The 12,565-nt window shown below is 28.1% G+C and overlaps 1 protein-coding gene across 2 annotated transcripts in view; it reads left to right on the plus strand.

Annotated features, from left to right (window-relative positions):
- LOC145259151 (protein mesh-like) overlaps nucleotides 1–11,777 on the plus strand; it is a 450,682-nt gene extending 438,905 nt beyond the window's left edge. For both annotated transcript variants that reach the window (XM_080116860.1, XM_080116861.1), the window contains exons 17-18: nucleotides 8,817–8,940; nucleotides 10,970–11,777. In XM_080116860.1, coding sequence (XP_079972986.1) covers nucleotides 8,817–8,940; nucleotides 10,970–11,042 — 197 coding nt within the window. In that variant the 3' untranslated portion in view covers nucleotides 11,043–11,777. The remainder of the gene's footprint in view (nucleotides 1–8,816; nucleotides 8,941–10,969) is intronic.
- Nucleotides 11,778–12,565: the final 788 nt, after the last annotated feature.

Consider the following 12,565-nt stretch of genomic DNA (forward strand, 5'->3'; position numbering starts at 1 on the left):
TTAAAAATACATAATATACTTTGTTATTTTCTTTAATTTAATCCCTTCTTTAGAATTTATTAGACAAAATTTAACTTTTATTTTACCGTGCCAATAAATATGATCATCACTGTATGTATATATATAGATATGTATGTATATATATGCATATGTATGTATATATATGTATGTGTATATGTATATATATGTATATATATATATGTATGTATATATGTATATATATATATATATATATATGTATATATGTATGTATATATACATGTATATGTATGTATATATATATATGTATATGTATGTATATATATGCATATATATGTATATATATATGTGTATATATATGTATATATATGCATGTATATATATTATATATATATGTATATATATGTATATATATATGTATGTATAGGTATGTATATATATGCATGTATATATATGTATATATATATGTGTATATGTATATATGTATATGTATATATATATATATGTATATGCATATATATATGTATATGTATATATATGTATATATATGTATATATATGTATACGTATATATAGATATCTATATATATATATATGTATATAGATATGTATATATATGTATATATAGATATGTATATATATGTATATATATGTATATATATATATGTGTATATATATGCATATATATGTATATATATGCATATATATGTATATATATGTGTATATATGTATATATGTATATATAGGTATATATATATGTATATATAGGTATATATATATGTATATATATGTGTATATATAGGTATATATATATGTATATATATGTGTATATATGTATATATATGCGTATATATATGTATATATAGGTGTATATATATGTATATATGTATATATAGATATATGTATATATATGCGTATATATATGTATATATAGGTTTATATATATATGTATATATATGTATATACATGTATATGTATGCATGTATATGTATATATATGTATATATAAGTATATATATGTATATATATGTGTATATATATGTATATATATATATATGTATGTATATATATGTATGTATATATATATGTATATAAATATGTATATATATATGTATATATATATGTATATATATATGTATATAAATATGTATATATATATGTATAATTATATGTATATATATGTATATATATGTATATATACATGTATATATATGTATATATATGTATATATATGTATATATACATGTATATATATGTATATATACATGTATATATATGTATATATGTGTATATATGTGTATATATATGTATATATATATGTATATATATATATATGTATATATATGTAAATATGTATATATATATATATATATATATATATATATATATATATATATATATATATATATATATATAGCTGTTCCCTGCCACGCGTTGCTCTGGCTCAAATTGGCGCAATGGAAAAAGTTTCAAAATGAGAAAAAGCATGTTTCTTATAGGTTATAATTTTCCATTTTGTATGGGTACACAGTTTTTGTTGTTCCATTTTCTTAGCTGATGTAAAGATTTTCTGGTTTGGTGAGTCTTGAATACATTACATTAATTGTCCATGTGAAAAAACAGTCAGTGTGTAACTGTAAGTCACACAATTGTAAAGATTGTTCCCTGTGCTTTGTTGATGGTTATTGCAAACGACAATAAAATTGGAAAGTGCAATTTCCTAAAGTGTAATGATGGTGGGATCATAGGAATGCATGGAATGAAGATATATTCATCTGTAAAAAATCTTGTTATGAATGTTGTTTACTATGATATTGTTTGTTAATTTTTTTTACTGCAAGCCATGTGCCTTTGCAAAGCTTGGATAGGTTTATATTTCACAACATGATAATTAGCACGCCAAATTTCAGTTGCAATACATGCGGTGCCATCCCTGGCAAATATAGCTGTTGGATAATTAACCACTTTATCTGCTTTTGCAACAGTGTCGGTGGATCTGTATTTGATTACCTCATTTGGAATTTTACATTGAATAATAGAGTGGACGTCTTTGTATTGACCTGCAAGAATAGTTCGTTCACTCAGTCAAGTGGAATTCTTATAATTTGAATATCTGCAAAAACCTTTTAAACTAACTCTTCTTTTGGTGTAATAAAATTACAGAAGTTAAAAATCAAAGAATTTTGCCCTTATCTCTGATCAATTTCCCACAAGTGATGCAAAAATTTATGTGCGGATCGAACAGTCTGCAACTGGACATACATATTTTGAGTTAAGTTTAATGTCTTCACATGGCACTAAAAAGTAGAGTATTTGAGGCAAGCACTTATTTCATCTGCTGGTGTTGATTGAAGAATTAACAGGTAACATTTGTCTGAAATCTCCTGCAAGCAATATTAATGCATTCCCAAATGGTCTAGCATTGTCACGCAAATCTTGCAAGGATCGACCAAGAGCCTCAAGCGATTTTTTGTGTACCATTGTGCATTCATCCTAAACAATAAGTTTGCATTTCTACAATATTTTTCCCCATATTGGATGTTTTGGAGATGTCGAACATGAGATTTTTTAAAAATATAATATTTCAAAGTAGAATAAATATTTCTTCTACTTGGCAGCAAGGTCGCAGGTATTCCTCATGCAGCAAGGGCTAAGGCTATGTCATTTTGTTACCAAATAGCTGCCAAAATCAATTTAATTAGAAAGGTTTTACCAGTTACTTCTGGTACTGTTCAAGGTAGCAGTAATTTCCAAATAACTTATATTCTCACAGTCAGTAAATTAGGTGACTAAAATAGGATTTATCCATATTTTGACAATGCCTTATTCACTGTAATTAATTTAGGAGACTAAAATAGAATGAGGGATTAGAGATGGACAGATAGAGAGGAAGATATATAAATAGAAAAGAGAAAGTGAAAGAAAAATAGAGAAAGAGAAGGAGATAGAGAAAGATAAAGGGATTGATAGATAGACAGAGAGAGGGCGAGAGTTAGAAACAGAGAGGGCGAGACAGAGGAAAGGAGAGAGAGATAGAGGGAGTTAGAGAGATGGAGAGGGTGATATAGAGAGAAAGATAGATTGAGAGAGGGAAAGGGAGAGATGGATACAGAGAGATATTAAGAGAGGAAGCGAGAGGGGGGGGGAAAGAAACAGAAGATGAACCGTTTTTTTTCCTCATTCAGTAGAGGAGAAATCTTTCGAGACTGAGGCAATTTTAATTTTTTATTACTATCCAGAGTACCCTTTTTTTAGGGAGCTAGATTTTCCACACATTAGAAACCGACCGGGTTATCTGTACTTTCACCTAACAAATTAATAAAAGAAAAAGATATTGTAAAATTTGAATTTAGTGTGAAAATACTATTTTAAAAAATAGCACGATAACATAAGTTCTATGGCGACCAGCATAATTATTTAATGGTCGCTCCTTTAGCCCCCCCCTAGTCAAGGCTAATGCATGCGCACGTACTAAGCTAACTTCAGTAAATACTGACGTTAGCTTAGTAACTAAACGATTTATTGATAATTTCGTAACCCTTAAACGCATGCCGGAAGATTTAAATTGGTTCATTATTGTTGTAATGAAAAAAAAAAAGTTTCATTCAATACAAAACCATATATTAATGATAAATGATTTATTATTCTATTCATTGAAATTTACTAAGTTTTAAATAAAAAAAAGTAAAAAAAAAGTTAATAAAAAAAATAGTTGCTTATGTGCGCATGTAAAAATGTTTGTAAAAGTGAGAAATTATTTTAATCATTTAAAAAACTTGGTATTTGAGGGGGGGGGTTAGATTAGGTCCATCTTATAATCACCCCAACCTCCTCATCTTAAGAACAGCTTCCGGAATAAACACCATTTTTGGAGGGTGGGGGGAATATTTGCAAAATATAACTGATATTTGTTGTCAGCATACCCACCCGAAAATACTATTTAAAAAAAAAAAGGAGAGGTTCAGTGCCCGTTGCATAGAAGTAGGTTTATTTATCAATAAAAGTTGCAGAGAAGTAGATTTATTTATTAATAAAAGTCGTCATTTAAAAAAGAAAAATGGAGATGGACCTAAATGTAAATATTTACCCAAAAAATTATCCACTCATGCAAATTGAAAATGTCTGTAAAAGTGAGAAATTATCAATACATGGTTTAGTTTCTTTTTTTTAATATTTATATGAAAAGAGTTAAGCCAACGTAAGTAAATACATGAATTACAAATGTTTGTAAAAGTGAGAAATTATTGATAAATATTTAGTAACTTTTTTCTTTTAATATTCATAAAGAGTAAAACCTTTTTTCAATATTCATGAAAAGAGTTAAGTCAACGTAAATAAATAAATGTTTGCAAAAGTGACAAATTTAGGTTTAGTTACTTTTTTTATTCATGAAGAGTTAAGCCAACGTAAATAAATAATGTTTGTGAAAGTGCGAAAACAACGTAAGTAAATAAATGATAAATTTTACGTATGCATGCGTTAGCCTTGACTAGGGGGGAGCTAAGGGAAGATTTAAATTTAAATTAAAGCGACCATTAAATAATTCTACTGGTCGCCATTGAACTCAACACCCAAGGAGAACCCCACTTTATTTTAAATATTTATTTTCCAAAGGACTGTTTGAATAAATCAACAATGAATAAAATGGTGCTTCTACCCTTTATTGCCGAAATTGGAGACGCCATTTTTTTTCACGCACTTGCTATCCAAATCTAGGGGAGACATCATTATATGGCCGAACGATTGCTTCCAGAAAGGGAAAGAATAAATTTACCAAAAGTAACATTTATCACTTCCGGAAACGTTAAATTAAACTAAAATTATCATTTATTACTTCCAGAAACTTGGTAAACTGATATTACTGGAGAAAATGAATCTTGACAATTCAAAAGAATGCTTAAAATTATTTATTTGTTCGAAAAATACAAAAAAAAAAATTAAACTTCCGGAAAGAACTATGAAAAAAAGTAAATAAAGGAAGTGAAAAAGAACATATATCCATAATTTTTTAATTGGAAATGTTTCGATTTAATTAATGAGAACAGGAAAGTTTTTCATGGAACATATTTTTTTTTAATTGAAAACAGAAAATTGAAATGACATGTTCATAATTGTTTAAACTGGGCGAGCGCCATTTGAAAACCAAAACATGTATTAGTTTTTTTTTTTGTTTGTTTATTTTTTCGTGTGTGTGTGTGTTTTTTTGGGGGTTTTTTTTCGAACAAATAAATAAATTTATACATTTTTTTTTATTATTAAAGCAACTTTGAAAGGCCAACAGCAAATTAATTTAAATGATTTTTTTTTTGTTGTTTTTTTTTAAACGGAGAAGTGGGTTGATTTTATTTATTTATTTATTTTTTTGACCGGGAATCGAAATATAATTGTAAAAACATTGATTGAAAAGTTTGCGTAAAAAAATATAATTTTAAGAAAACAATTTTGCAATGAAAGCAACATTGGATTTTTATAAAATAGTTTTTTGTTTTTTTTTTCGAACAAATAAATAATTTTAAACATTCTTTTGAATTGTCAAGATTTTTTTGCCAAATAAATAAATTTCAAGCAATTTTTGCAATAAATAATAAATAGCAACTTCGTTAATTTTACGACTCGCCCCAGCATATTATAAACACCCTAACCTCCCCATGTTAAAACGGCTTTCGGAATGAACACCCCCAACCTCCCCATGTTAAGAACGGCTTTCGAGGTTTGTAGAAGGGCGTGTTTAATTTGAAAGCCGTTTTTAACATGTGGAGGTTAGAGTGTTTATAATACGCTGAGGCATGTCGTAAAAATGAAACAGTTTAGAAAAAGTTAAAACAAACTTTTTTATGTAAACAATGCCGTAAAAGAAACTAAACAATTGAAACGTAATATTTCATGAGTGAAAAGCCTTAAGAGAAATAAAGGAATTTAAAATTAAAAAATTGGTAAGATACATAAATGAATTTAAATTTAAAAAATATGGGATTTTTTTGTGCTAATGAATAATCATTGAATGAATATTCATTGAACTTTTGAATAGTCAAGTCGCTGCCTGATGATATCTGTTGTTTGATTGAAACAAGTGGCTATTTGTAGCAGCAGATGTGACCATGTTTATATAACAATAAACAAGTATATATATATATATATATATATATATATATATATATATATATATATATATATATATATATATATATCATCGAAGGAAATGTTAACAAAATAAATATAGGTAATTATGAATTTTGTTTATTAGCACATAAATTGAAAAGTAAATCTAAAATGATTGTATGAAAAGGATATTACATGGTTGAATAAAGATACAAGAACAGTTGTAAAATCCAAACTGGTATATTCTAGACTGAATTGTGTGTTTCTTGAATGTATATTCCAAGCTGAAAGGTTAAGACATTGAAGTTCAAAGTCATGCATATGAAGTAATTTATGAAGTTCACTGTGGTAAAATCCCTTGAAAAATTTGTAAAAGCATAATACAAGAATGATTTAACTGAAAATATTTTAGATATTCTTTGCTGAGAAATTTCTTATATAATTACATATTTATATATAATTATATTATATAATTATATTACATAATTATGTATTTATATATGATTAAATAATTATAATTAATTATAATTAAATAATAATTTATATATAATTATATGATTATATTATATAATTTATCGATATTAGACATCAAACGGAAGAAAAGAAAAGAAAAGATATAAAGAGATGACAGAGGAGTACGGAGGGTTTTCTGCAAGATTTCAAAGTGTAAGTTGTAAAGTTTGTCTTGAACAACCTTTAGAATGTAATAATGGATGAAATGTAACAATAGATGAAATATAAAAATGAATTGTAAATGTAACAATCGATAAAATGTAACAATAGATACTAAAAGATGAAATGTAACAATGGATTTAATGTAACAGTAGATAAAATGTACTACTAGGTGAAATGTAGAAATCAATAAAATTTAACAATCGGTGAAATGCAACAATAGATGAAATGTACAAATTGGTGAAATAATATATAATATGTAACAATAAGTGAAATGAACCAATTAATTAAATGTAAGAATATATAAAATTTATAAATGGGCTAAATGTAACAATAGATGAAATGTAACATCTGAAAAATAACAATGGACTAAATGTAACAACTGGTGAAATGTAACTATAGATGAAATGTAACAACGTATGAGATGTAACAATGGATACAATGTAACAATAGCTGAAGTGTTTCAATGGATGATATGTAACATTGATGATATGTAACAATGTATAAAATGTAACAAAGTATGAAATGTAGCAATGGATGATATGTACCAATGTATTAAATTTTAACAATGTATTTAGTGTAACCACGTATAAAATGTAACAATACATAAAATGTCACAGTAAATGAATTGTAAAAAATGCAATGTAACAATGTATGAAATTAAAAATTAACATTTAGCAAAAGGTAACAACGTATAAAATTTTACAGCATATGAAATGTACCGTGTATGTAACAATAGATGAAATGAAACAATGTATGAAATGTAACAGCGGATAAATATAATGTAACAATGTATGAAGTGTAAAAACGTATATGTAACAATAGATGAAATGTAACAATGTATAAAATGTAACAATAGATTAAATGTAACAACATATGAAATGAAACAATAGGTAAAATGTAATGTTTTTTTATTCCATTTTCATCCCAAACAAGACACAGTGCCACTTTGATGTAGGGAGGCTACTATTGGGAATATTAGTTTCATGGGTTCTATGCAGGGAGTTGAGCAGCGAGATGTCCATTTACATTACACTTGAACTTCTGTTTGTCAGTACACTTGGGAAAACAGGAACTCGGAAGGGAGTTCCAAAGTCCAGCAGTTCTGGGGAAGAAACCATTAGAGTAGAAGTCTTTCTTACATTTAGGGTGTAGGGGTGGGTGCTGCCTGTCGGGTTTGTTGGGGGTATTTACGTCGAGGGAGTACAAGGGCTTGTAGTTTGTTGGAGCATACACCATTAAAATACTTATAGAACAGGCAGAGGGATGCAACATTTCGTCGATGGAATAGAGGTTGAAGCTTTGATACCAGTTTAGGACCTATCACATTGGTGATTCTCTTTTGAACCCTGTCCAGGAACGGGAAAATAGTAGGAGATGCACCAGCCCAAATGTGACAACAGTACGCCATGCATAGCTGAATGGTGGCCTTGTAGAAATACAGGATACTTTCAGGCTTAAGTAGCTTTCTAGCATGGTCGAAAGAGCCTACCTTCTTTGCAGCAGCCTTGGCAATGCTCTTAATGTATCTGTTGCATTGATGAAATGTAACAACGTCTGAAATGTAATGATAGATGAAATGTAACAACGTATGAAATGTAACCATGGATGAAATGTAACCATGGATGAAATGTAAAACTGAATGCAATGTAACAATGTATGAAATGTTATAATAGATAAAATGTAGCAATAGATTAAATGTAACAACATATGAAATGTAACGATAAGTTCAAATGTAACAACATATCAAATTTAACAACGGATGATATGTAACAACAGATGAAATATTACAACATATGAAATATAACAAATGTTATAATAGATAAAATGTAACAATGTATGATATGTAGCAATTTATGGAATTAATGGGTGAAATATTACAATATGAAAATGTAACAATGTTTTAAATGTAACAGTAGATGAAATGTAACAACGAATGCAATGTAATAAAACTTACACACTGGTGAATAAAAAATAATTTCTGATTTGTATTAAAACTCATACAATCCACGATATTATATAATTATTATTTATTCTTACAAATAATAATGTTTGCTTTTGTTTGCAGCTCGAGCCAAGGAAATATCCAACCTCGGATTGATTGTAGCTATTGCAGTTGGCATCGTCGCTGCCCTTGTTATCATTGCGGTCATTTGTTGTTGCATTCGACAAAAACTCAAGCCGAACAAAAAGTAAGAATTGAATTTTTTAATTCTTTCAATTTTTCTCTTTTTCTTCTTTTTTCTTTCCTTTCTTAAATCTTTTTGCTCCTTGGTAGGGTTAGACTTCTTCATTTATTGTCTCCACAATTTTAAATCACTCAGTCAATTCTGACTGTCTCATATGTTCAACCACCGTTTCCAATTCTTTCAAGGTCTACCCACATGTTATGAATCATCTCCTAATTTCCTTGAATCTTTTGAAGATACTCTTTGCGCATGACCGAACCAATGTAATCTACTTTGAGTAAGCTTCTCTACATCAATGTCCCAAAAATCCTCCATTGACAAATTTGTTCTTGCAATCAAATTCTTCAAATTCAAATTCAAATTCAAGTTGCTTCACATGGGTAACAGAATTGAAATCCATAGTCCATATTAGATACATACAAAGACCACATCAGAAAAACTCAGCATACAACTGTTTTCTGATCTTACATTTTATGCACTTTCACACAACAATATTTCAATTATTTGGAGAAAATTTATCAAAATTAACATATCTCATTTGTATTACTTCACAGAAACTAATACAAATTCTGTACATTTTTGTCCTTTTTAAAAAATTTGAAAAGTAAAAACGAATTTGATAATGCTTCAATGCCAATTTTGAAACTAAGGAAATTTCTGTAAGAAAAACCAGCTTAAAAGAAATATTAGTTTACTAAAAGAATATGGATCTCACCAAACAGAACAATTTTATACTGCTAAAAATGGTATACTACTGTTTTGATTAGTGAATCAATTTTATTTTACTTTTACAAAGATTTAAATCAACATATCATGTTACTAAATTTTATGTCTAAAATCCTTATTCCAATTTTGATTAAAACCCATGATTTTGATTCCAAAAAATGTCTATGCTCAAAGGGTTTTTACAAAAAAATTGAAATTCAGGAAAACTCGATTAATTAATATCTAATCATTATGGATCAAATTCAAACAAACTTGGGCAGCCGTTTGATCTCAGCTATCACCAATAATATCCGTGTTCGACACAACTAAGGTGATAACTGTTGTTATACCAAAATAGTCTCTCATAAAACAAGACAACCATGTTGAAACAATCCTTTATTGGTTAATCAGTAAACTAGGGTGGTATGACGATTAAACATCTTATGCTAACTTTTCTTTTTGCTATTTGAATTATTTATTAGGAAATATATTTTATGAAAGTTTAGAAATATTTTTATGATAAATTTTTGTCTTCAATATTAATTTCATAATTTTTGAATGTTAAACATTTTTTTATTCTAGAATTTTTCTTTAGTAATAACTTTCGCATTTCTTCATTTATGCCCCTGCCCTCATTATGAGTTTTACTGGCAACTCTTACACAATGGAAATTTCCCATACCTTTCACTGCTGAGTTAAAAAAAAAAAATCTCTTTATATGCAGACATTATCGGAGGTAAAAATTTTGGAGTCATGCACAACAGATTCTTTTTCTCAAGCACAATATGCACTTCACATGTGCAACAATGCATACCTGCTTGGCATACAAATTGTTCCAGTCGAGATATGAATGTAAACAGACATATATTGCCTTCTTTGCCTCTTGTCAGGACTTAGAAGGAAACGAGATACAAATCCTGACCTCAATTACATTTCTATTCTAATATGTACCAGTTAAATCAACTTGCCTGCTTGCTTGTTCTTATGTTCTGTTTAACAAAACTGTCAAATAAAGTTGATTTAATTATAGATAACTGATATTGGTATTTCAAATGAATCTGATCCTTTTTTCTTAATCTCAAGCAAATCGAGCCACTGCTACAAAAGAGCTATTTCTAGTCTCCAACAAACATCTCATGATACCAACCAACTCTTTACTCTATATAATGACAGTTTATTTTTTACTTTTTGAAAAAATTTCAAGAATTGTTTTAAGTGACAAGCTACAATCTTTAGAATTCTTAAAACATTTTGGAAGGAGGAGGTGGTGATAGTGGTAGTGGTGGACCTTTTTGATCTGTTATTCTCGCTTTTTCCTTATTTTCAGAGACAAAGCTAATATGAAGGAAGCAGCAGAGATGGAGAGTATGATAACGATGAAAGACACAAGATCTGTTTAACTTTTCAAAAGGCAATTCTGATACTTTGGAAAGAAAAATAGATTCTACAACAAAAGCTTATTGGTGTTTTATAACGAAACAGACAATCATACAACTAATTGGATAAACATTTAAGCTGTATAGAAAATAAGCAAGCTTAAGAAACACATCGACATAAAAGAGAATGATACAAAATTCCCTTGACAACAAATGTTGTTTGTAGAAATGAAGAACTATCTTTTCTAGGAAAGAACAAATATTGTAGAAAAGGGAAGCAACTCTCTTAGATTTAGATTTCGACGATTTGAAAATATGTTGGAAAATCAGAACAGGTTTGCTGAAAATATCAATATTGAAGATAGCGAAATACTTCTTAAAGTGTAGCGATTTTGAGAGTATAATATACTTGCAAAGTCATTCTGTTTTCTGTCAATGTTTTTTATAAAGAAAAATCATAAATTGAATTATTCTTAAATAATTTTATGGAATATGAGTGACCATTTTTAAATACTGTATGCAATTTTTTTTTTTAGAACCCTAGTGCCAGATTATGGTCAGAGTATAATTATTCTGATCAAACAAATTTGGATGGAAAATGTATAGTTTGCATACAAAATACGATAATCCAATTTCTTGAAATTGAGAAAAAGACGTTTTTTGTAGCATTTATTGGACAAAACTCACTTTTCTTTTTTTAAACATTAAACTATTAAAATTTGATTATAACGAGTTGGAAATTAAAAATCTTGAATTTTACAGTAAAAGTGTATTTTACTTTTTACAACATGATATTTTGAAAAAACCGATACATTCATGACGTCGACATAAATTTTTTACTTAACGTAACATAAAAAGGTGCTTTTGCAGATTGCACATTGGATTTCCAGAAATGTCTCCTTGTACTCAACTGGAAGCTGATGTACACCAGAATATGCCGAGTGCTGGCCAAATCCTAAAAAAATTAGGAAACAGAAAATAATATTTATCAAATACGAATTACATATTGTAATGGAAAAACAATAAAAATATAACAACAACCTACCGTAAGTTTCATGAATAAATATTTACAAAAGAGAAAATAAATATTGTACACCTCCAATCGAAACCATCGCTAACAGAAGCTCATTTTTTTTACGATGCATTTTCTGCAACATGTCCTACCTCAAATACTTCATGGTATTAATTTACTTTCTTGACAAAAGTTTAAGACTTGCTCCGGCGTCTGTAATAATTTACTAGGCTTGTTAAATTCATTATCCTGGTTTTAATTTTAATCAGCCATAAGAATGGATTAAAATTAAATACTATTTTTTTCTTCCAATTTATTAAAAGTTTTCTGATTCATTTTTGGCTGATCAACGCGATCAATGCTCTGCATAATCCGGCAGTTTCCATCAGCTTCCGGTTGAGCCTGAGTGGACATTTCAGGAAATCCGTGCACAAGGTTGCAAAAGTATGAACAAAAAAATAACATTTGCCATGAGAAAGTGTCGACATATGTAGAAATATCATCCGAAAATGTAAGAATACAACTATTTAATTGT

The sequence above is a fragment of the Euprymna scolopes genome, chromosome 34 (genome assembly GCF_053919585.1).
Source record: "Euprymna scolopes isolate OS-2025 chromosome 34, ASM5391958v1, whole genome shotgun sequence".
NCBI lineage: Eukaryota > Metazoa > Mollusca > Cephalopoda > Sepiida > Sepiolidae > Euprymna > Euprymna scolopes.